The sequence below is a fragment of the Streptopelia decaocto genome (assembly GCF_964273445.1).
Source record: "Streptopelia decaocto genome assembly, chromosome: 5".
Classification (NCBI taxonomy): domain Eukaryota; kingdom Metazoa; phylum Chordata; class Aves; order Columbiformes; family Columbidae; genus Streptopelia; species Streptopelia decaocto.
This window is the reverse complement of record NC_138659.1, coordinates 15,263,308-15,289,804: the sequence shown is the minus strand read 5'-3', so window position 1 is coordinate 15,289,804 and position 26,497 is coordinate 15,263,308. Positions and strand designations below refer to the sequence as shown.

The 26,497-nt window shown below is 41.8% G+C and overlaps 1 protein-coding gene across 1 annotated transcript; it reads right to left on the bottom strand.

Annotated features, from left to right (window-relative positions):
* Positions 1–258: 258 nt before the first annotated feature.
* NRDC (nardilysin convertase) lies at positions 259–26,461 on the bottom strand. Its single transcript, XM_082054021.1, has 31 exons — positions 26,137–26,461; positions 21,262–21,586; positions 21,009–21,090; positions 20,398–20,551; positions 18,619–18,692; positions 17,369–17,464; positions 16,324–16,446; positions 15,686–15,743; positions 14,697–14,770; positions 14,443–14,512; positions 13,963–14,040; positions 13,416–13,536; positions 13,275–13,333; positions 12,629–12,683; positions 10,214–10,318; positions 9,826–9,949; positions 9,266–9,352; positions 8,537–8,656; positions 7,728–7,779; positions 6,521–6,671; positions 6,057–6,184; positions 5,557–5,719; positions 4,430–4,461; positions 4,000–4,138; positions 3,488–3,535; positions 3,103–3,155; positions 2,443–2,526; positions 1,443–1,533; positions 1,026–1,142; positions 693–782; positions 259–476 (listed from the first exon to the last, which is right to left on the bottom strand). Exons 1-31 carry the CDS (start codon positions 26,454–26,456, stop codon positions 279–281), a joined length of 3,471 nt encoding a protein of 1,156 aa, XP_081910147.1. The 5' UTR covers positions 26,457–26,461; the 3' UTR covers positions 259–278.
* Positions 26,462–26,497: the final 36 nt, after the last annotated feature.

Below are 26,497 nucleotides of genomic sequence, written 5' to 3'. Positions count from 1 at the left end.
GGAACAAACAGGTGCAGCCCGCAGTGCCAGCCAAGGATCAGCCTGGGGGGAACTCCCTATGCTCCCGCTGGAGTCAGGGCTGTGCCTGTTCTTAATGAACCTGGGAAATTAATGAGAAGGGTTGGCTGGAAACTTCCTTGAGGAAAGCTTCCTCAGTAGCTGAGCAGACATCTTCATCCCAGCTGCCACTACAGCCCTCTTTAATAAAAACAGGTTTGTAATGTTCACGTTGCAGAAAGCAGCTGTACTACGCATCACTGCAGAACAAGATGTCATTTTTATTTTAGTATTTTATGGTAAGGGAGAACATTCAGCGTTGATGTGTAAGCTTTGATATCCTTGATGGAGGTCACATCAGTCATCAAAGAAGATGGGGGCAAGAAAATGAGATGAGGTATTTCACCAGATGAAGAATTCTGTGCTTCTGAGGCAGCTGTAACCTCTGAGTCCCCTTCATGTTTTCCATAGCCAACCACCTGGAAAAAAGTTTCCAAAAATAAGAAAATTGGCTCTAAGCTTTTAGAATTTGGATCTTGTTCAATATTCACCTGCCCTAACAATTAAATACAGACACGTCAATCCAATTCCAATGACAGTAAAAATCAGAAATGTAGAAGATAAGAACAGCAATGCGGATAACACATTAAGCGTTAGATTATGGAGTTGGCAACACGGAGCTGCCAAACACTCACGTGTACGCTCAGCACTTTTTTCTTGTTGCTTCTGTGAGCTTGGAACCAGGTGACCAGGTCTGATTTGGTAACAGACTTCAGAGCTTCAATCTGCAACCCACAGGAATGAGGTTTAAGCAGCGCAGGGATGAGGCCATTTTGAACATAAACACAGTTTCTCAAGAAACTATATCCCATTAGATAAAAGAACCTTTTAAAAATAGCATGTAGCTTTAGAATCAGTGTGTCACCAGAGCAAAAATCCCCCTATTTACGCTTTGCATTTAAAACTGCTGCAAAAAGGGACATGCAAGTGTTCTTTTTGGCATCACTTGATGACAAGGGACTACCGACCTCCCGGGCAAGCCTGTCGAAGAGATACTGCTGTGTCACAACTTCATTCCAGTTCCTGTCCACTTCTTCTCCCAGATGTGAGTCTTCACATTCTTTAAGTTTTATCAAAGCTGTAACCTACATTTGGGAAAAAAAAAATTAGTTTCATAGGATTTAAAAGTTAATTTACTGTCTTATTCACTGAAGTTGAAAGAAAACCCAGATGACCAAGGTAGTTCGTTGCTCTCAGACTTAACTGTAAACAGCCAGAGAGCAAATGTTTAGAGAAACAACTGCAGAATGGAATAAGAGATGGGATATAAAAGCAAGTCCTTTGTCCCAAAAAAGCTCAGAACTATGCAAGAGGGTGTCACCAAATCCTCCAGTTTAGGTGCTGGTTAGCAGTTCAAGGCGGAGCTTTTCAAGATCAAATTTTACCTGGGTGCTAAAAGCATCTTCAGCTAAATGCTTGATTCTCTCTTCAAAGCAAGAAAGAAACTCCTCTATTTTCTTGTCAACCAATTCAGAACTAAAAGAGAGTTAGTGAAATAATTAAATCAGGCAGGAAAAATAAAAACCAATACTGAGGGGTAAAGTAGAACAACCCGCAAATCATGAGGGAATGTTTGGGACAGGCTCGCTTCCCTCCCCACAAATAGCTCACACATCTGAAACATTAAAACCTTCACAGATGACATAGACCTCAGGAATGGAAGTGTCAAGCAAATGTAAAACTTAGAGGCAGCAGCAGCACTTTGTGCTAATTAAACTTTCAGTGACACAGTATTATTTTTCATAAGTTGCATATTTTTCATATAACCCTTCAGCTTTGGCAGGTCAAATGTGTAGTTCGCCCTGGCTTTGAACAAAACCATAATATTGTTCTGTCTGCTGAAATGGGCCAGAAGAAGAACATCTCTCCAGGCTTTGCTTGGCAACAGGCTGAGCTGTCCCAGCAGAAGCTCTTCTGAAGGGCAGTGGGATATTTCCCTCAGTCTCTCCATTACTTTCCCTGTCAGTCAGGACTCCTGCAGTTTGAAGCAGCTTAAGGCTGTTGCTTTATTTAGGTGCTGTTTTTCAGCCACTGTGTTGCAACTGTCTGCAGTGTCACAAGCTGAGGCCACGACAACTCTTCTGACATTCCCTTTGGGCTGTTGCGTAACTCCCCTCATCAAACTACAAAAAAAAAATCCCCAATGGTGCAAAACAGGTGTGAACACTTAAAGGAGAGCAGCTCGAGCAAAAGCAAATGGAAGTCAGCTGTGACCTGATCTAATGGAACAAGCAGAAGATAGCGTGAAATTCTTAGCAATAACTCTTCAGCTGAATGCTGCATAAGGCCCTGCTGCCCGAGCCTCTGCCAGGTGGACACAGTGCAGTAAAGTCGCAAAAAATGGGTGCTGGGAGTGGTGACAAACAGTGACAAGGAAGCACTTACTTGTATTTTGTTGCCTGGGTTGCCACTGTGACTGAGAAGCCAAGAATCCCAGAAGTATTCCTGCAGGTGGGGTACACGTGGTAGCTTAAAAAAAAAAGGGAGAGGGAACAATGAAGACATTCCACAAGCACAATTAAATTGTCATTTACAGGACATGCTACAAGTTAAAATAGTGTTGGTACTTCAGAAAAAAAAAAAATCTCATCTATACATTCTCAATAGTCTTATTTCCTTTATTTCCTGCATTGCTGCATCATTTTGAGGAAATCCTTTAAGGCTAGCAGAGTGTTTGTGCTTGCGTTCCTGCAAACTAATTCATCAGAGTGACAGACTAAGAGCTGTGAAAAGCTTGTGGCGGCTTCCTGAGGCAGATGGGCGGCTGCTCCGCACCATAGAACCGCTGTGAAAACAGCCCTGGGGAAGGGGAGCTGATCTAGGAAGTGGAAGGAACAACTTTATGCTGAATAATTTCAAGTTAACACACCAGTAAGAGATGCAATTCTTACAAGACTCAAAAGCAACTTGGCTGCAGCTTGTATGGATGGCTGCTCTCCATTTTGATGTGTTTATGTTGCTGTTTCCATTACAATAATGGAGGAATTACTGTGCAGGGAACAGCAAAGGCAGGTGTGGAGGAGCTGCCCTCCATGGTGAACTCACCCAAGGGTCTGCTTGGTTCTCAGGAAGTCAAAGCATGGCTCTTCCATGAGCATCTGAAACAGAGCACAAACGCGTTACAGCAGAAGCAACACTCTGTGGCCACGCCGCAGGCTCCGTACAGAAACATGACCACCACATGTGGACACAAGGGAAGCGCTGCCTGTCCAGCTACACCCACTGCACTAAGATGTCTCAGTTTCTGAGCAGGTACCTCAGAGAACCATCTGCCACACTGTCCATCACTGCAGCAGTTGGGGGATCCTGTCCCAGACACTCTCAGATTCAATCAGAGTGAGCAACAGGGATCTGCGGTCCTGCCCAACAGCCTCATCTTAGCTCCAGGCACAATGCTTTGATGAGTTAGGAGACACAAACACTGACTTACCACAAGCAGCTCCATCAGGGTATATTCCCTTAGGTTCCTGGCACCTGACTAGAAAGAAAAGCAAGAAGTTAGGGTGATTTCATGGAGTTAAATGCAACAGTTCAGACCAAGGTGACAGCTGTGGCACTAAATTACAATTCGCAGCAGGGACAGCTGGAAAGTTCCCTTTTTCTGCAGAGGCCTCAATATGGCCTCAGGAGAGGGGAGAGGCCCAGCCCAGGTCTAGCCCAGGCCCATGAGATCAGTGGTGAGGACACCAGGACAGCCCCGAGGCACAAACCCAGTGACCAGCATGAGTACAAGCCAGAGGGGAAGATGCCGCTTTCGGGGAACCCCACACACTGTGAGACCCATCCTGGGTTTTGCCTGTGGAGCCCCAGGCAAGTGCTCCCTTGAGGTTACAGTGTACTCCCCAATGTCCCTCTCCAGAAGCAGCTCTCAAGGCTGGGACATCAGCACAAACAGCAGCTACCGGAGGGAACAGGCCAGCACACACTGAGCTACCGCATTACCTGGTAATAGACTGTCACTTCGGAGTTGGCATCACCTTTGTTGAGAGTTTTCACCTTACAGAGCAGATGCGTGTTTGGCAAATCCACCACTCGGAACTGAACAGGGCAGGGATGGACCAGGGGAGAAAACTGGAGCTTTCTGAGGGAAGTACAGACAGCAGAGAGTCAAACACCTGCTCACATCTTAACCAAAACCAATAAATTAATTACACCCAGACAGACATTATTTTCCCCTTCCCCGAACCAGAACAATGTCTGCTTAAATTGCCATGATGAATGGTCACATCTGCAAACACCGGCAGTGCCGTACCCAGGAGGGGAGAAAGTAATTTCTGCATCACTCCCACCCTGACCCCTTCCTCCAGAAAATAATCTTAGCTTGATTATAGTTTCCACATATTGAGTGGTGCAAGAGTCAAGAGATACTCACTCAACAACATAATTCAGAAAATCCTTTGCTTCCTAGGAGAGAAAACAGAAGTGTACATTTTACTTGGAAGATAATTCCCAACCACACACCCAGCGCACTGCTTGAGAAAGCAACGCCCAAGCACAGAACAGCCGAGCTCTGTTGTGCCATGCACACCCCTGTCCCCTCGCCTTATCCCGAGGCCCTCCAGGCACCTCTGCACTGAGCTGCAGAACAGAGTCTTCAGGCCGTTTCTTGCACTGTAACTTCTCCAGTAGGAGAAAGCAGAAGCCAGAGAAACAGCATCAGCTGTCACAAGGAGGCGACAAGGCCCCTCTCTTGTGCATCAAGCTGGAGTTCTGGAAGGAAACTCGCACAGAAACCACAGCAATAAAAATATTTTGAATTAAGATTTTTAGTAAACCACTACTACATTCTCAGACTCCTTCTGTCCCACAGCTCAGGACGGAACAGCTGACATGACAAGACTCTGACATCCCGAAGGACAGGAGCATTTTCTCTTTAGGAGGCTTGAAACAGTTTGAGGACAAACACCACCAGCTAAGACACGTCCTGGCACAAATCATCATCGCAGGTTTCTCTCCCACGTCCCGCACAGGCACTCAGCAATGACACGGGGCTGAGCCCCATTACAACCCTCTCTTAAAAAGCCTGACAGGACTGTGTGTGACCCAGTCCCAGGGCAGAAGACTTTGATGAACACTGCAGGTGTTCAACAAGACTGAGGTTTGATCACACCACACAGGCCATCAGATTTACAGGATAAATGTACTTTGAGGGAAGCCTTCCCCTGTGGCGCCACCATGACAATTTCTCAGTATCAAATATATCAACACATCAAACAATATTATAAACAGGGGCAGCAGGGGAAACAGGTTATGGATGTATTTCCATCATATTTTCCCCTCTCTGCAGTTTAAATCCAAATTCCTGAATCCCCCAAGACTCTGTTCAAGCTAGCAGCTCACCCAGACGGGCATTCCTGGGCTGTCAGAGGTGACGTGAACCTCTACATGCCCGCACAGAAGAGGCACCAGCTGGCAGGTGAGCGCTAGAGTTGTGGTGACTGTGCTACAGCATCTTAAAAACAGATTTGAATTTGTGTCAGCTGCTGAAGCTGTACTTACTCTGCTTGTGAAGTTTCCTTGTACGAGACCCTCGACAAAGAGCTGTGATTTGAAGGCCTTAACAAAGGATGAGAGAGACTCAATGGAAAGCCCGTTCATCAGCGTCTGGTATTTATCTATCATGGACCACCTGCCGTGTTCTAGAATCAGGAGACGCACATCCCTACAATGCAAAACAGAAAACAAAACCAGAGGCTGTCAAGAGCTGTTTAACGTAAGAGATCCCATTTTTGACTCGGAATCGTACTGGATTCGGTCCCCAGGAGCGCTGCTGTGGGCTGATCCTGCCCACCTGCTGTCAGCTGCAGTCACTGCAGAACGGCAGCTCCTGTGTGTCCAACCTGTCCTGCGTGGCTGACACGCTGGTTGCAGAGCTGCTTGAGCCCTCTGAGCCACAAGCAAACCCTGGCACAGGCCTCCAGGAGCAGTGATTCCTCAGCCCTTCAGCTCAACCCCAACACTCGCTGTGCAGCCACTTCTTGCCCTCGCCCAGAACTCACTTGGCCAGAGTCTCAGGTTTGATGAGGATGTTGAAGTACGTTTTCTTCAGCTGCTCCGTGATCATTTCAAAAACCGCTGGAGTAAAGCTGAAGTCAGACAAGTAATCAATGATGAGCTGAAATAGAAGCTGTAAAGAAAATAGTTTTAAGTGAGGTTTTTGGTTTGTTTTTAAAAAGAACCAATTTAAATTTAATCCTGTGTAATAATTTTTTAAAAATAATCATCATCTGGTCAACATAAGAGACACACGGGGTTACTAAGGAACATTCCTCAACTGTTAGCCGTTCTTCACTAAACACTTCTACACCAAATTACAGTCAGTTTTAAAAAGACACCATTTTTAGAAAGTGAATGAAATAATCTCAATATTCCAAATCAATAGGAATTTCCACATTCTATTGAAACAAACCTAGCCAGTAACTCCACATTTCTGTATTAGATATTCCAGTTTTTCAGTACTCACAGGTAGTTTGTGATTGAATCCTTTCACCCGAATGACTAAGCCGTGCTCCCCAGCTACTAATTTGTACTCCAGCTGAGCGACATCTGCTTCATAAGCTGGTTCACTGAGATTGTGGGAAAGGATGTTCACAAATGTGTCGAATAAAACTATGCTGGATGGAGAAAAGGGCAGAGGGTTAAAAAGAAAGAAAAAAATGAAAGAATAGAAGAAAAATAAAAATCAAGTCCATTGAGTTCAATGGTACACACCAGAAGTTGTCCAACAGAAATGAATACTTGAGGAAAATGAGATTCAAAAAGAAACTTTCAACAAACCTGGAAATACAGAATGCAAGTTTCCCTTTCTCCAGAAAGTACACGACACTACTTAACAAGTATTTTAACATTCAACTATTCTTTGCAACGAGTAAGATTCCAGCTTTGCATAATTGAAGATCTCAAGGTAGGAATGCAACGCCAAAGCTCAAGACATGGAATTATCACAGCAAATGAGATTATTACACTTTCCATAAAGGAACAGGGGATGATAGATGGACTCAGTTATGCTGAAGACTTGAGTAATGAGATGACTATTTATCAAGGTGAAAAAAATAATAATAAGCTACAGAGTGTTTCAATATGATAGACCCAATTTCAAAGCAGTGTGGCATTTCACAATGGCAACGTTACAATTACACCAATATTTACAAATTATTAAATGAATTACCAAGTTTTAGTAACCATTTTTTATAGTGGTAAGAGTTTCATTCAGGGGCAGTTCACGGTTGCAGAGATACAGTGACTGCAAATTGGGCCATTGTTTTAGAACACCCTGTACAGCAAATCAGGCTACACAATGTGGAAATTACAGTCCGTGCTTTCAGATTTGTGTTATTGCCTGGATTCCAATTCAAAGTCCAAACTAACAAAGATGAAAACAGATTGATAAAGGCTCTCAGCACTTCCCTCTGGTATGTGTGCTGCTGCTGTTATGTTATTTTTTTCAAAACTTGCACTGGGGAATAACACACCATGAAACTCCCCTGCACCTGTTTGCTACAGTAAGGACTTGCTGCAGAACCACCCTTGCCGAACTACAGATAAAACCATACATGAGAAAAGGAAGCCTTATTCTATTCCAGTTCAAAATTAATCTCTTTTTACGGTTTTTCACTAAGTACAGTAATTTAGTTACTCTGCAAGATAAGGATAAATAATGTATTCCTTACTTCTCTGCAGACTGCTGTATCAACGGGGAGATCAGATGGAATCGAACATAACCTGGTGGGGAAAAAGAAACTTAAATGAGCAATTGTATAAAAAGTGACGGCTTTCTAAAGCCAACTTTATTTCCAAGAGGTTGTTGGTCACAATTTGAGTCTAATGAAAATGGTTGTTCAGCTATAAGAATATTGCTTATATTAAGTCATCATCAAACATCTCTTTTTCACTCCAAAATCTTCCTGCAAAAATCCCAAATATTAGAAAACACAAAGCTGTGCTTTGCAGAATACTAACTTAGATGGTGTGACCAATATAAATGAAAAAAGACAAATCCACAAAACATCTGTTTAACAGACACTAAAAAGGGTGACATTCTGCTTGAAAGCAGCAATATATTTTCCACATTTGTCTCTGATGCAGGTGATATTTTTCTCTTTCTGTAGAACATACTATAGTCTCCTCTAATTAACGTGGTTTTTTATTTTCAAGCCCACGTCTCAGTACCATATTCTGTCTGCACAGTTCTGTCCGTCCAATTCTGTCTGTAGTCAGACACATTCAGAAGTCAGTATATTTCAGTGATTCCAGTTTTAACGTGCGGTATTCAGCAGCCTTTCTTTGTCACAAGGCAGTTTATCTGCTTCTTTTATTGTAGGTAATAAACATACTAAGAGGACCAAGGACCATGGAAGAGCTGAGAGTAAACACTGAGTTTAAATAGTGAACACTATCACTGGGTTATTTGCCTTCAAACAAATTCCAGCTGATAAAAACAGGGACTTCCTATTCTTTGGAAAGCCCTGACACATTTTACCTTTTGGGATTTTGAATTTATCGTCCTTCCTGTACCAGAGACAGCCTTGTTGTGTGCTCAGGGTTTTGACTGGATACTCTGTCTCAGGGCAGTCAGCAACTTTCAAAGCAAAGTCTGTGGCTGACAAAAAGAAAAACCAAACCCAAACCAGAAGTTAGCAGATTTCACTGACACAGCCAGGCTACATGCAAGAAAGTCTTCAAGATTATCAGTAAAATACATTTTTCCCCTCCCAGCTTGCTAAGTTATACAGGATAATCCTTCCCTGGACTCAAGGAACATTTCTTTTTCAGCTCCACATCAGAATGGTGGCTCAGAAACAGGGCAGAAATGGTGATGCTGCATTCCACCCAGGATACAAGTTCCGGCTTTATTTTCATTTGGCTTTGGCAACAAAGCTAGATGGTATTTAGATGCTTTCAAAACCCGCTAGATTAAGCAAATAAAATTGCTCTTCTAGGGTATCCAGGGCTTGGTGTGAACTCTGATTGTGTGAGGCAAGCTCTGTTATGGCTACAGGATCTCTACATCTACACTTTAGAAAAACTCTGTTCTTATAAATAGAAGTATATTATTAGTAAACAAAATTCAGGTGAACAGACCTCCCATATTTTTTAACTTGCAAAACCAGGTTGATGTTCAGATGGAAATTAAAGATTGTTTCTAAACCACATAAAATTCTCAAGTAAATCAATGGCAAAAGATTTCATGCATGCTCAGGTGCCTTACCTATGTATTTGTTTTCTTCTGGAAGGTGTAAATCCTGATTTAACTTGAAGTCACTGGCCCATAAATCACTCCAGTACTTGTCAATATCTATTAAAAAACATGAAATGTATTTAGTTCAACAGGAAGGTAACGCTACCCTGTTTCCACCTCATCTCTTAGCTACTTCCGTGAGGATTTGCAGTACGAGTTTCCTAATGTCACCTGGCTCATCATGACTCTTCCTAAATCCCTTCCTACCGACTCCCCTGGAGCAGGACCCAAGCAGTCCTATTCAAAAGTAAATCAAGGCTGCCTGCAGCAGTGACCCAGCTACCAACACACCCTGCCCTTACTCATTTGTGTTCGGGACCTGAACAGCAGGGATCCCTGTAAACCAGGGGGTGGGAACCAACTGACACCAAGGAAAGAAGAACAATTATTAAGTAGGACAGAGAATCTGACTAATGATGAGGTCAGTGAAGCACTGAGGATTGATTTCTCTACTTCATGGGGTTGTATTTTGTGTTGTCACTCCTTTAACATCTCTAATGAGTGGATCTAAGTTTGTGCTGCTCTTTTACCTTCCACGCTGTACTGCGTTCCAAACCACCTCTCTTTGAGGTGACACTGGCCTTCGTTGGCAGCGGACAGCAAAACGAGGTTGGCTCTCTGAGGAGTGAGCTGGTTCAGGGCATCAGCAATGATCTGCAAGTTCAAGACAGTATTTCAGTTCAAAAGCAACTCTGGCTCTGCCTGACCCAGCAAAGACTTCTCAGTCTGAACATATGAAGAACAAGACATAACAAGCTTACAAAAAAATATTTGCTTTCTGAGTATAAAAAGACTGATTCAACAAAGCCTGTGCCTATACTATGGCTAATGATATGCCTATATACATGCCTACATTATATAGTATGCTTATATTTTCCTTACATCAAAACATGTAATCAGGGTTCAAAGAGTGTTTACCTCAGGCTTGTATTCAAACAAGAGCTGGTCTCCTGTCAGAAAATCCTCCTTCTGAAACAACTGCATGTTCTCACAAAGGCTTTCCACATAGTCAACGGGATCTGTCTGCAAGCAAATATGTAAAGCTACTTTTCACATCATCAGAAAAATAAAACACCAACATTTTGTTCTGAGAAGAGCTTGACTGGTCAGGTATGTTGAGCATGAGTTGCATGCTCTGCTTCTTACAGCATTTAGCTTTGGTGGACTCCTCTGAGAATCCTGAAATATCAGACATCATCTTTATAGAAGAAATGGCCTAGACCATGTGTTTACACTATTAAAGGTTACAGACCCAGCAGAATGCACTCCTCGCCTCCCACGAACATGAGCAAAGTCAAACAATTAGAGATTTAAAGTGACCTGGAAGCTGGAAAGATCAAATTGAGGAGCTGCTGCTGCATGAATATCTCTGGTTCTGCTCCTTTCCCAAGTTCTCTACCATGATGTGCAGTGTGAGGAGGAAGATATTCTCCCACTTTGATGTGAAAGTATAGACTGCCTTTTAATTGTGTATGACTGCCCAGTGGAGCGCTTCTTGATGAATGATTTTTGGTTTGTTTTTTGGCTTGAACCAGGCAGCATCATACTGTACAGGCTGTGGGTCCAGAAGCAGCCCACATTTCACCTGAAAAGAGGTGAGTTTGACACATCTGTGTCTTATAAACAGAGTGGAAAACATGACCAAGAATTTCTTAAGACACCGTACACCTGAGGAAACAACCTCTCCTGCCATGACTAGGTCACTCATCTGCCCCTCAGGTGCACAACCAGTCACACAAGCACATATATGTCCCTGTTCCTTGCTTTCCGAGTTCAATCCCTGCACTGTCAGTAATCTCTTAATGAGCATTCAAAATCAACTGGCCAAATAGGCAGCACTCTTAACAGAAATAACCCTTATTTCCCCAGTGTACACTCAGGTGTTTTCTATCCTTACCTGGCTTGATACTGGGAAGCTGGAAGTCTATTAGACTGGGAAGTCTATTAGAGCAGTAACAATTTTAGGGAGCATAAAATTCTAGCTGGGAATAATTAAAAGAACCAAGAAGACTAATAAGAACGGTTCACGACTAAATAGCTTCATTTTGATGAAAAAGTCAAATTTCAAATTGGACAACCTCTGCTGGCAACAATTAAAGACAGAATAATAAAACATATTGCATGTAGGACAACAGAGATTAATTCCTGTTATGTCTAATACACTAAATAGCCATCCATCACAGATTCTTCATTCTTCTTTACTGTTCTGGGGAAAGCTTTTTTTAGGAGAAGATGGTCTGTTGTAATCTCATAACAGTTGAACTTCGCTAACAAATTCATAAAACCTGTTTTCCACTAAAAAACCACCACACGACATTTAACAAATGAACTTGTAAATCAGTGTAAACTTGTTCCTACCAAAGAAATCCACCGCTCTGTTATCTATCACTGGGGTTGTTGGCAGCGGTCCCTGGTGTCTGTATCACTTGCAAATCCACTTCTGTTATTCAAACGCCACTCAAGACACTCAATATCCTCCATATGCTATTTCGAAGGCAGAGCTACAGATGCAAGGATTTGCTAAAAATGACATTTCTAACATCCTGATGCTCACAGCAGACTGGCAGGTCTTAAGAGTGTCTGAAAATACAGGGAGCATCTGGAAAGAGAAAAACTCCACCTTCAATATTTCCTATTTTTTTTTTTTGACTCTCCTTCCTGCATCTGTGTACCTTAAAGAAACCAACTAACCATATGTGTAGTATACGGATCTGTTTTCCCACAAGGGACATTTTAATGCTATTCAAAAAAAACAAATTACCTAATAAGAAACAGAAGGTGGTTACATGCAGAGACAGTAAGAAAGTCAATGAAGTGAGGCTTCTCAAATTATCTAAATTGTATTCCCTTCTTTAATTTTAAAAAGTAAGATTTTTTGCTAATTGCTATTTTGATAAGCCATGGAAGACTTGACACGAACCCACATTTAACTGCGTAATGTTGTCCCACCTTTCACGCAACGCGGCTTTTCTGTGTCCAGAAATCAGCAGTGCCAAAACAGGTTAAAATAAGTGAAATTAGGCAAAAATACTGAAAAAGCCCAAACAATTTGTGGAGCACTGTTAATGGGCACAGAACTTCACACACAAGGGTCTAGTGGTTAAAACTAAGAAAGAGCCTACCTACCAGGTGAAGAATGAAAAAAGTAACATTTAATTCTGTTAAGGAAAAAGTCACAATATTTCTCTGTGTAGAATACAATTTTTTTCAGCAAAATACAGTCTCATTAAGTACATAATTTGTTTCTGGTTGAACTTTGAAAATGTGTTTCAAAATTAAAAATAAATCCTTTTTATGGTTTACCCATATCAACACTAAACAGTGAATGAATACCTGTTCCTGGTAGTGAAACTCATTAGCTTCAATCTTCTGGATTTCTTCCCATATTCTGTAAAGAAGTAAGAAAATAATAGAAGTGCATTGTCTCCATTATTCTGCAACTTTTATCAAGAATCTGAAAAAAAACAGTCTTCTAGAAAAGGCATCAAGGGTGAGTTCAGTGACTCATTCAGAAGCCGGTGGTACACACATTCTTTCCATACAAAAGGGCATTTCTCAATTGGCAGAAAATTCTGCTGTTTTCTGAAGAGACTTAATTACAATGAGTCAAAATCTGGTCCCAAATTAACATAAAGGCGAACACCAGAAGATCACAGTCCTGACTTCCATAGATTTGGCTCAACAAATTTATTTAAATAAATGCAAAACTGCACCTTACAACTACACTAGTTCAGCTTACTAAAATTAGGAATCAGACCACAATAAATCTAACTAAAACCACCAAGAATCAAGCAAAAACATTTAGAAAATTAGTTTCTAAACTTTTAAAATGGATACATTTCCCATGCAGACAAGCTTTACTACTTCACTACTCAGAGTTCATGCTCTAGTAACTCCACAAAAAGTGCAAACAAGACAAATAAAAGGCTAATGGAGAAGGACAATCTCACAAATACCTGATGTAGTGGCAAATACTTGCCTTTTATCTGGCCCTCTTTTCTGCAGCATCTTCACATACTGAAATACAACATGGGCCACCTGCAGACATAAAGGAACAGATTAATTTTTCCAAACATAAGCAAAACAGTAGGGAAATCAAGTTGCAGTAAACCATACCTACCTCGTAGAAGTGCTTGTAACCTTCATCAGTCAAGGTCACAGAAATGGTGAAGATGGAGTAAGTGGAGTTCTGTTCAAATCCTGTCTCACCATTTCCTCCATATAATGCAAGAGCCCAAAATCTATGGATGAGTTATAGGTACCTATTAATTAGTCATTTCAGCTTTATTTGAGCTTAGTAACAATTATAGCATATCATAGCTTTACTTCAACGGCTTTCAACCCACTTAGAGTTTACGCAAAGCCTTTCCAATCGAAGAACCTCAGGACACAGAATTTAAGAAAAACAGTGAAAAAGCTAAGTACCCTTTTTAAAACCTCTTAAAGATCAGTCGCAGGTACTGCTGATCCATGGAACACAGAGCAGAAGCCACTTATTTCTTACTTGGGTCTATCATCAATTTAAAGAACATCACTACAAAACGCTGATAGGAAAAGGCAGACTCGGCCTGCTTTTATACATATAGAAAATATATGTACAGAAAACAGTTTGCCTTTATTTTAATGATAGCAAAATATTTAATAATTATGCTCTAAAAAATACACACTTTTTCCTAAGGAAGGAAAGAACGCTGCCTTTGCCTTCATGTCCCACCAACCAGGAAATATAATGAAGAGGTTTCACCCTAAAAGAAAATTTGAAGGACATTAAATGCCAGGAAGTAATACGTTTCACAGAAAGAACTCAAATCACTAAACAAATGACTAAAATATACATTGTCTGTTTCTTCATGGCAAGTTTTGCATTTTCAGGAAGAACTAGGATAATAAACTAAAAATGTGGGGGTTCAGAACATAATGACTGATTTGAGTCAGTGAGGAATGACATTGAATCAGCTGTGTACCAATTCCACTCAATTTATAACAGGAACCAGAATCGCATCAGTTTCATTCATTTAAAAAAATGTTCCCCTAGCTGAACCAAACTAATCTGTAACACAAATCAATGAGATTCTTTGGTTTGTCGTGAAAGGCAATAATTATTAACAACATAAATGTCATAGAAGTAAAACGCAGCACCACCATACCTGTAATGCTCTTCTTGCGGTGGAAGTGCCCAAGTGATACTCAATGAATGAATTTTCCTGATTGGAACAACTGAACACAAATAAATATATTGAATATAAATGATTAAACATAGATAAGGAATTTTACATCATGCAGAAAGAATGGTTAAAATGTATTCAGGACCACAGAGAATTATTCTACAAAGTACCCGGATCACACAGAGGAAATACGAAGCTATGTATTCAAAACATTAAAACAAATCCATTTTACTTACCTCTGTAAAGCTTGTGAAATTCTGGTGTGTCAAAAGGCTGAGTCAGGTGGCCAAAGCTGGGCTTGGGTAAACCACTTGAAAGCAAAATTAAAGCATGATGTTACTGGCAAGGACTCAAGGCTCAACTGAGATAATCACAAGACGTGAGCACCCCTATCTCTGACATGACACAACCAGAAAATGACCCTCCACAAAGGCTGCAGCCCAGGAGCAGGAGTTGACCTGGGATCCACACAAAAGAGTCATTACCCAAGATTTTGATTTCACATCAACTCCACCCTCTCCATCCATCCTACACGGTAACAATAAAAAGCTTGCTTTCCTAACAGAAGAAAGCAAAGCCAAGTACAGTAAAAAACTTCCAGAGTTGGCCCTGGATTCATAGAATCCTGATGGATTTTCTTGTGGGAAGGAGGAACAGGAAGGACGTGGGTCAGGAGAGACAAATATGTCTCTGTATGGCATTAGACTTTCAAACGTGCATTTCCACACAGCACGGAAATAAACATCTTGCAAAAAGAGAAAGGGGAAATAAAATGCTTTTTAAGTCTGTAAAGCTTTTGCAGACCCCACTTTTTAGACAGCACAGTGGAGTGAATTATTAAAAAATAGATCGAGTTCTAACCAGTTGCCACCCTGAGGACAACACTTAAATTCAAGATATGGTCTTAATTTATTTTGCTTCTAATTATATTTGACATAAAGCAAAGATAAGAAATGTAAAATTATAATCTAGGTTTGAATGATTTATCATAAAATCAAGGTACACATTAAGCAAACACTGCTGCAAATTAGCACCACACGGCTGGCAGGCTAAACAATTGTTAAGCATAAAAAAAAAATCTTCCTGAAACAATTAATGCCAGTCTTCCATTTCCAAAGTTGCCCCTTCCTTTTTTCTTCTCCAGTAAGGGGTGTTTTTTAAAAACAGTCATTTTAAGAACAGATGTTATAATATGTAATGCCTTTTAGGATCAAAAGAATCTTACTTATTTGGGATCTCAGAGAAGATTTCTGTCACCCACTTTTCCAATGTATCCAGTGTTTCTAATAAGGAGAGAAAAAAATAAAGCCAGAAATGTAATTTCCTGAAGATCTAAGACAAATACTCTATCTCAACAGTTTTAAGAGGCTGCAAGTCAGTATATTTTAAAATTGCAAAGTTCTAAATTATAAGCTTCAAAGCTGTTGGTTTGAGCCAATTCTTAATATTCACTGAACTCTATCTTTGGTCATAGCTCTGGTTTTGCATATGCTGCATAATCTTAGGCTGATACGACTGGGATTTACAGTTCAGTAGCACATGACGTTACTTGAAAAGGAATTACCAACGTAGGGATCTACAAAACTACCAGTACTTGCTAGACTCATTCCATCCCTCTACGTCCAGAACACACAGCAGTATTCAAGAGTTTCAGTTAAAAGTTTCTCATGAAGTAGCAGTATGACAATTAACACAGCATAATTGCTGAAGTTTCATTTGGAAACCAGGCTAAAATCTACATATAAAAACATCCTGCAGGACTGGACAACCCACTAAAACGGCTTGGGCTACAGCTGAACTGGTAACAAAAGCACCACACCAACAACAGCAATGAGCCTGTTTTTAAGGAACAATTGATGTTACCTTTGGATTGGACAGCTAAAGTCATATAGTGAGCAGAGTAATGGCGCTGCCAAAAGTCCCTCAGCCTGGTGTAGGTATCAATATTATTCATTTTGGGCTCATGTTTGAGTGTATCTGCATTACCTGTAAACATTAAAAGGTGGTTAGTTATCTAGACACTGGTTACATCAAGATCAGATACAGTGAGAATTTCTTTTCCTCCCCTGGCACTGAGCCTAGTCATAGTAAGCACATTAAAAATACTTAATAGGAATTTAGAGTTAAGAGAATGTTAACTGAGATTTATCATCTTCCAATTTCTAGTTTCTACTGTAAGGACAGTTGATATTTCTCTAACAAGGGAGGACAGAGTCCTCTTGCATTATCAGATCACCCATCCCGTGCACTGCACAGCTCACTGCGTGTTGCCAGCTGTTCCCTCACCAATGAACTTGCACAACAGGGAAGGGAAAAGAGAGGAAAATATGATGTTCAGTATATGTCACTACAGAACTATATAAATCTACATTTTAAAGCTGGCTAACTCTATTACCCATCACACAGCAATTTACATGCTCCCCAGCATCACAATGGTGAGGGAGCCAGAACTCTGTATTGACCAGGAGAGGAAGGACAAATTCCCTTCTGCTCCACTCACATGGCTGTGAAGATCTACTTCTGCGAGTTCAACTGTGACTTATCTACCTTGAAAAGCCTCCTTGGACAAAAATCCAGAAACACTCTCTTTCCCAGGAAATTTTAGTATCAAAAACAAGCTTAAGCAATACATGGATGACTCAAAGAGCACCACCTTTACATTAACAGAAAGTTCCATGATTATATGCCCAGAGCAACCCAGCTCTAACATCAGCAAAGAGCAGTACCAGAATGAAAAGTATCTTAAGCAGACAGCTGCTTTTATTCCCAACCACTTTACTGTAAAACAAATAACTGCCCTAATGCTTCCGAGCAAGGCTAGTGTTTGCTATGATAAAATAGCTCATGTTAGTGCCTCTTCTAAGTGGCTAAAAGTTGATCACCACTTTATAACAAATTCAGAACTTACCCCAAAAAAATTTCTTCATAGGATGTCCAGGCTTGGCAAGACTCCCAAAGAGCATCTCCTTTCTGTTTGCATCAGAAGGTCTTGCTAGCTGATACTCTGTTAATTTAGAGAATTTGCAGTGGCATGCATCAAAATTGGAGGTCACATTCCCACGAAACAAAGCAAAAACCCCAAGCAAACTGAAAAGGAGATGTACCCCACAGCTGGAGACTGAAATAGTTTTAATGACAAAGTAGTGAAATAGGATAAGAAACAGGACTTGCTAGCAGTAATGAATGTAAGTCAAGAGAAGAGGAAAACTGTAGCTCATGCTGAGAAGCACATAAAGGGATAAGGAGGGGAAGCATGTAAACCTTCATCCTGTCCCATCTGAATGTTCTTAATTTGATAAATTTAATGGGAACACAAGTCTGTCAATATTCTACAGAGTCAGGCCCAGTAGAAAGGGCCAGAGAGCAATTACAAACCTGTTTCTTCCATATATCACAGAGAACAACTTCTAGCCTAACAATGAAATATAAAATTAAAAGCTGAGCAAGATAGTTTCCAGAAATGCAACTTTACAACCAGTTTACACTAATCTAAATATGGGATTCTGCCCAAATCAAGAACTCAAACTGCAATTTCCTGCTCCTGTTTTTGCTGCTAATAAGAAGTATGCACAGGAGAGCTGTAAACTAATTATTTTGGCTGGGTTAGTCTGCAGCCAGTTCAACAAGCTGACGCAGTTTAGTGGGCAGCTCACTACTTCAGTGTCAGTAGGGGGGAAGGAACGGATCCGCATGACAAAGGCAGTAAGTTGGCTAAAGCTGTTGAAAAAAACACACCTTAACTCAAAGGCAGGTCCTTGTTTATACTGACACTTAAATAAAATTCAAAGATCAAATCACTCAGTTTTCCTGGTCAGAGGACAGATGAAGACCACTTGGAATACACATTTGAACCAGTTATATCTGCCAGTGATAGTTTTTTTTCTAAAACAGGTTTTACAGGCAGCCTAGAAATATTCACAGCACACTAGAAAACAGAGTGAACTCTCCATTCACTTCTATACCAGGTTCAATTTCCTTCTGTGAAGCAAATTTGTAGTTATTAACGTGTTAGAATAAGGAAACAAGCACAATGACCTCAACTTATTGTATTTACTCCACAGAGAGCTGGAGAGAACACTGGCCCATGCTGGAGCCATAGGCATGTTGTACACTATTTCTTTAAGAAGATGGGCTAAACACACAAAAATGTATTCTTACCACTGTCTACAGCCTCAACTTCTCGGTCTATTGCATCCCTGATCATTAGCGGGTGAATGAAGAATTGTGCCCACCTACAAAACAGAAAAATTCTTATGCTTTTCTTCAGTGTCTATTAAATCAGGGAATAAAACCACAACCGTTAAAGCCAAATCCACTATTTTTAGTTGACAAGCTTGTCTTACTAAAAATTATGTCATTCTTGACTGTACTGTCTTAAGGAAAGATCAAAGCCAGTTTTGTGATAGCATCAAAAACCAAAGTGCATAGAGCAGGAATGAATTGGTTGGATACAGTCGGGTGTGACTCTAGTGGATGCAGGAGCATCTGCCTTTGCATCCTAAGAATGATCACACCAGAGACCCATCTGGTCTGGTTCCTGGCTCTAACTGGGACCAGTATCAGATGCCTTAGAGGAAATCCTCAGTTGTTCACTAGGAGCAATATGTCCACAGGGAAAGTTTCTTCCTAACTCCAGGCAACAAATTATTGTTTTATGTCCTGAAACATAAGGTATTATATCCATTACAATTTTATTATATGTTTTATCAGTCAGTGTTGATCGCCTGTACCCATAGAGAGCAGAGCAATGGAAAGGGACAAATCTGCAATGAATGGCAACTTTGTAGAAGGTTGGGAATCTAATATTTCTGGTTTATTTGTTGAGTTTCTTTAATGATGCACTGAACTTGTTGAAGCGAAAGGTTAACAGTAACACATTGCTGACAGAGTTCTATGGCTACAGGAGCCATTAAGCTAAAGACTATTGAAAGGTGATGTCTTTCAGTTTCTTTAGATCCACAAGTGCTTGAATGAGCAGGAATCATCAGCAGCATCCGTTCATTTTCTTTGTAGGAGACGCTGTTCTACAGAACTCATAACTAAGTGAGCTGTTGTGACAGACCGCAATTAAGTTCTTTATTCTTTTGCACTTTCAAACACCTAAAAGCTAGGCTAATCTGCAAATGAAAGCTGAATTTGGCCCGGTCAAGTAAAATTTAGGCAATACTTGGTAAAATGCGCAAACACTTGCTCTTGGCATCATCGCAGAGATGTACTTTGATCAAAGTAAGTTCACAGTGGAGTCTGCTCCCTCATGAGGTATTTTGCAGCACCAAGAATTCCCAGCTGGCATGCCCTTATGAGCCAGTAATTTCCTCTCCCTGAAGGAAACCATGCTAAGAGATGGAGCCCTGTTGTAGTAACATATCCCACACCAGGAAAGAGCAAGTTAAATAGTTTCTGGCAAAAGATACATACTTGACTGAATAACCTGGATTGAGTTAAATGTATCCTTCTGAGACACACATAACTTTAAAGGCTGCCCTTCCACCCACTTTGATGAATTAGACTTGGAACAAAAAAAAAAAAAAAAAGAAAAAAACCCCACACACTAACTATCAGAACAGATATTTCAAAGGATGAATCACTGGGATTCCGAGAGCTGAACAGCTGTAACACTGCATAAAATTTCTCCTGTCATCAATGCTACTAGTTTAAGGGTGGTAAAATACTCAAAATCTACGTGCATTAGGACTCACATGTGGATCCTAAGTAATCACACAGCAGCTACACAGGTGCTATCTCAAAAAGCAGTAAGATGCCCAAAGGGAAATCATATTTCCTTATATTCAATATCCTCTGTGGCAGCAGGAATACCTGTGGAAGTTCAGTAACAGCCTTAATCACCCCAAAATGAAGAACTGACCAGTTACACCCGACCTCCTGAGGCACATACAAACATTTGCTAGCACCTAATCACCGTTTCTATGAAGTTACCTATCCAGCGCCTCTTTGAAGTATTTCCTCTGCACATCGAACTGGAAGATTGTCCGCTCACAGTCAGTTGAAGCGTTGTCACTGCCCCCATGTTTCTTCAGAAATGCATCAAACCCATTCTCATCTGGGTACTTCAAACTGCCCATAAAAACCACTGGAACAAAAATCAGCAAAATTACCAAGATTACATTAATTTGTTATTCTTAATTACAGCTATGGCAAGCCCTCTGCAGCACAGAACTGACCCACAGTTCCTGTGCAGAGACTAAGCAGCAACAGACCACAGAACCTGCTGGATAACCCGTGTAATCTGTAGCCCCAGCCTAGTTTATAAAGCTGTAGGTAACATGCCTCCTCCCATATTCAATGGATAATGAAGAATGTTGACATATGTTAATGCATAGCCAGCCAAAGAGTACGGGACACCTTCTCACATATTAAGAGATTGTTACTCAGTATTTTTATAAAATCAGAAATTCATTCAACTAATTAAACTAAATCCTGGGATAGCTGAAATAGGAAATGATGCTAAAATATTACAGAAATTCGGAGCTAGACAGCACTCATTTTGCACTGAAGCTGGAGATGATGACACAGGAGCAGATACATACTGTGTTCCAGGAAGTGTGCTAATCCAGGCAGATCTTCGGGATCGGAGAAGCTGCCAACAGCAATGCAGAGGGCTGCTGCAGACTGGAGAAAATACAACACTCAGTAAATCTGCTTCAAGAAACACTTTAGGAAACTGGCAGAAGTATAAGATAAATCAATCAGGACGGGCACAATAAAAAGGTCTAGTCTGGATGCCTAATCACAAGAAAGCCCTCTCTGTATTTTTTTCACCCTACAGCTTTAAGTACATACCTGTTTTTCTGTACAGCCTCTCTTTCTTGTCTCTTCCTTTTCAGCTAGCTCTTCTAATTCACTGTCATCAGGATCATTGAAATCCTCATTATCTCCATTATCGTCCTCGCTGTCACTCCCCTCGTCACAGTCCTCCTCATCAAAACCTTCTCTACCATCTTCAATCTCAGCTCCAGAGTCATCATCCTCTTCATCACTTTCCTCTTCAGATTCGTCATCATCCTTGTCTTCCTCCTCCTCCTCAGATAAAGCAGCTGGGGCACCATCCAAGTAATTAAAATCCGAAATCAAAAGTGCACATAAGCCATTTTGTAGAGTTATATACCTAGAAGAATAATTATTTGCAATGAATACACTCATTTCCCAAATCTGAACTGTCAGAATCACAAAAATGTCTGTATTTCCTGCAACAGTTCTGTGCTCTTCAACTGAGATTTCCTAATGAAAATCTAATGGTGGCTAACAAAGTCAGCAGTTTTATAGTGCCAAAGTAAAAACACTCTTCTGCTATTCACAACAGCTGTAAGAATAAGAAAGATGCAATTCAAGGCAGTAGCAGAAGCCCTTCTCCCCAGAAGGTCAGCGACACTAATTGAGACTTTTATTTCTCTCTCTCTAAAATATTTAAGCTGCTAGCGCTCGCTCTGAGGAAACTTCATGTACTTGGAATAGGCAAACCCAAACTTCAATAGCTTGTTATGCTTCTCAGGCTCTTGGAAACATATATTATGCAATAGAATTAAGATCTTAGTCTTTGCCTCTAAACAGGCCCCAGAGACTTCATTTTATTTTATTAATGCTTTCTATCAAATGGTGTCCACAGATGTAGTAGGCATGTGTTAGAAAGGACAGATCTCCTCTGCAGGCTTAATAAAATAAGCCACAGTGAAGAAGCGATATACACAGAGCTTATACACAGAAAATTTTTATATATGTATGTGCGTATATATATAGACCCACAAGTCCAGCAAACATCAACTTTTCAGACTGCAGGCTGCAAGCACCAATGCTCTGCAATATTCATTTCCCATCAGATCTGGAATCAAGAGTCACAATTTGTCAAATTAGCCAGCATACCCCTCCTGGGAGCTCGCGCTGGCTCGTACACCAGCTGCAGAAAGGAAGGAATGCTGGATCCAGAAACTACTTGAGCCAACCTAAGAACTAGTGTGATAGAGACAGGTGGTACCTGATCCCACAAAAAAAATGCTGGTGTGAAACAAACTCATGGTCACACCCACACCCCCAGAAAAAGCTGAGTTACAGAGCATAGAGTTATAGAAGAGTTTGGTTGGAAAGAACCTTTAAAGGTCATCTAGTCCAACCCCAAGTTTATAGCAGATCAGGACACTTTGCAATGTGGCCGCTGTTATAATTAGGTAGGAGAAATTTCAAAGCCAGTTTCCAGCTCAACCTCCATGACAAGTACACCAAAGAAAGGGATGTTGTGTGTTTTCCAACTCCATGGTTCCCAAAGTTTCTCACATGTTTCCTTCTTGGTTATCATTATGCAGTTTCAATGTTTCCAGACAACAGAAACATGTGTTATTATCAATATTCCAATTCAAAATATTCAGTCAGTATCAATTTTGCTTTTTATTAGAGCTGCAGGGTACCTGCTGCAGCTCTGCAAACCACAGACCTGCCTGGAAACAAATTACTCCAAGTACCTCTCTCCCAACTGAACTGCATGGGAGACATATTTGGGGGAAAGGCGTAAAGCAAGTATTGCAACAAGAGTTAAGCAGCTTGGAGACAAAGAAAAATCCCACACTTCTTGGACTACAAGTCTATGAAAAAAACTAAAGAACAAATATTTAATAGTTGTGTTATTTTTCTGAATTATGACAACTCATCCAACAAATTGAGAGCACATACTCTGGGTGAGGGTTGCATAATCATTAACACACCCATTTTGCTTGCTGCAGGACCTGGGCAGTAAAAATCTGTTACAACCAGAAGCACAAGTGCATTTTTGCTTGTTCAAACTACAGCACATTGTGTATAACTTGCAGAGGTGCTATGACTAACTGCAGCAGCTACAGACAGCACTTGATCCATGTGAATGTCTGGATACAAAGTTAATCATCCACACACTCTGAAAGCGATTCGGTTTGCATCATATGAATATGTTGCTTTAGGCACCTGCAGCATTTCTGAATGCACAATAGGGGTCCTGAAAATAGATGCCCTGTACATTCTGGCACTTCAGCCCCTGGAGTGCAAGAACCCCAGACAAGTTGACTTTGCTACAGCACGCCTTCCAGCACATCCACCTTCTTTCTTCTCCACCTCCGCATACAGCTGTCGTCTTCGGGTTTCCACAGCCCATAGAGAGCGTTGGCTTCCCAGTGAACGAGAGATAGGCACAGAAAGCAGAGCACAGAACAGCACTGGCCTTCCAGGAGAAGGATTTGCCATAAAGCTGTTTCACCAGGTGTATCCAGTAGCTCTTCTTGATCCTTTCCACATACCTCCATTAAACTAATGAAGCGGATGACACTAATTTTACATTACTCATCTTCAGGCTTCTGGATGTTTCATACCAGGACAGAAAGCACCCAGTAGTGAGGCAGCAATTAAACCAAGCTGCTGTGGGAGACTCTCAGATTTCGCTTCAGGAGAATCTAGAATAGTTTAGGTTATACTGAGCAGAGGCACCAACTGGCATAGGTGTTCTTTACTTTTTCCATGTTTCAGCCCAATGGAAAAGGACATGTGTAATCAATACATAAGTATCAATTAGTATGCAAAACACTGGACAAAAACTGCAATCTCTCAATGTAGCAACAAAAGCAAGAATAGGCCAGTTGCTTTTTTGAAGGACTGTACAGCATTGATACAAAAAAGGTTGAAATATAAAAGAAAATTCAAACTATTTAAGTTGCTGTTCAAACATGCTGGACAAGTTTAAGCAGGATTGTTGTCACACCAAGTTTGTTAAAACAGTGATAATTGTTTAGAAGTTAAGTAAATACTGAAATACATATCAATGCAGAGTAAACACTTAATATTTTAATTTCACAAATTACCCAAAACCAGCAATACAAGCCCATGATATTCCATATATGGATAAATTTAAATAAAACATATATTTTGGTAAAGACAACTACCCACTCATAGTTCTAATGAACAAAACCAACTTTGAATATGACAATAATATTTGTCCCAACAAACTCACTTTTGAAAATACATTTTGCAATCTGTCAGAACTCTCTTGTTTTTATGATCACTGTATTTGAGAAGATTAAACTATAACATTTTCCACTAAATTAAGTTTGATGTCACCGGACGGTCACATTAAGCCCACTGTGACTGGTCTGCAGTATACACCATCACTGATGCATGAACAGAGGAGAAAGCGTATATGCATCAGCAAAATTTACTTAGGAGGTCTGGTACATAGTTAGCAGACACAGGCATGCTTTACTTCCAGCCACGCTGAAGTTCTCCCTCCTAAGGGTGATGTTTGTGTCTGTTCTGCGCAAGGCTCACTTCCCACACATGGAAATCAGCCTGAAAAGATGTGACTCTCTGCTTCCAACTGAAAAAAATCCACTAAGCATAGAGAGCAGGATTTCTAGAAGATTTTGGTATTAGTTTATCTTACACTATAGCAAACACACCCCCAAATCTCTACAGGCAGGGAAGGTTCCTGAGCCTCAAAACAAATAGCCGGTGACAATTTGCAATGGACTTCACAAGCTTTGGTGCTGTGCTGCCTCAGGTAACAAAGGCAGAAGTTTCCTAAGCCAACAGTCCCTGTAACCGTGAACTCTGCAGGAAGAGGAGCCTCCTGCAAAGTCGCAGTAAGTAACCACCAGGAGTAAGAACACCAGGAAAGGCAGGCAGGGATCTGGAGAAAGCAGAAAGGAAGGCGAAGAAGGGAGGGAGCAAGGTTCTCCCTAAGCCAATGGGCAGAGTCCTCTTCAGGCAGCCAGCAGGGAATTTCACTGTCAGCCAATGTCACTGCAAATCCAAAATTCAGTTCCAGGCTGAGGCAGATTCTCTCCTGACTGCACAGATTAGACGTCATGAAGAGTAAAGACAAAAAAAAAAAGCATCTCTAACAAGGGCTGACTAATCTTCTAACAGAAAGACCTTATAACAGTATCCCTTCAGGAACGACTGACTGAAATCTTTTGAAGGGCTCAGCCTCCGCGGGTCGCTCTCAGCTGTGTGAAGGCCACAGACTCTGGGCTGCGCTCAGGGAAGGTTAAACCACAACAAAGGGTAATCCTTCTTACCACTTTAAGGGATGTTACTCAGAAATATAAAAATGAAGACACAAGCAAAACAGCAGTGTAAAAGTAATTTTTGTCTCAACTCACAGACATATTTGTGTGAAAACTTGGAAGCTCAGCTAAAACGGGAAGACTAACAGACTTTTTCTAAGCTGGTATCTGCTCTGAAATACTTCAGTCACATTCCATGCTTCAGCTTAATGCTTTTGGAACGGAGATGCCTGGACAAGGGCTGCAAACTAACAATTTGATATCTCCGTGCCTCGAAAACGTAGTGTCACAGCACAGCCTTTGAACAAATACTGATTTTTTCCCTCTGTGCAGTCCCAAGCCTATCACTGAGCACAAACCAGACAGCACATCTTGACAAGAAACACACCCGTGAACCCTCCGTCTCCCTTTTCCACAGTCAGGGGCGACTTCCCCGCCCACCAAGAGCCCGACTTGGAGCCCCGGGGCTGCCGGCCGTGCCGAGAGCCCGCTGAGCTGGGGCGGGCGGCCCCGGCCCCGCACCCCCTCCCGCCAGCCGCGGGGAGGCCCCAGCCCGCCCAGACCCCGGCCGGGGCGGCCCCAGCGGTCTGCCCTCTCCCCACCCCGCTCTGGGGGGAGGCTGGAGGCCGCCGGCCCTCACCGGTACTGCTTGGGGTCGCTGGGGGACTTGACGATGTCGGGGTCGCCGAGGTTGGCGGCGGTAGCTGCGTCCCCGCGCTCCTCCTCCTCCCCGTGAGGCGAGCGGCCTCTGGCGTCGCGGCCGCCCTCCCCGGCCTGCTGTCCCACCGCCAGCTCCGGACAGCTGTAGCTGGATGTCGCCTTGTTCCTACCGGGCATGGCGACGGTGGCCCCGCAGCACGGCGGCCGAGCAACGGTACGAACCGGCCCCTGCAGAGCTCGGGCCGCCCCCGCCCGCACGGCCCGGCCGCTCCGTGCGAAGGCGGCCGCGAGACTGCGCATGCGCGGCCGCCGGCGGCCACCCCCGCCCCGTCGCGAGCCCC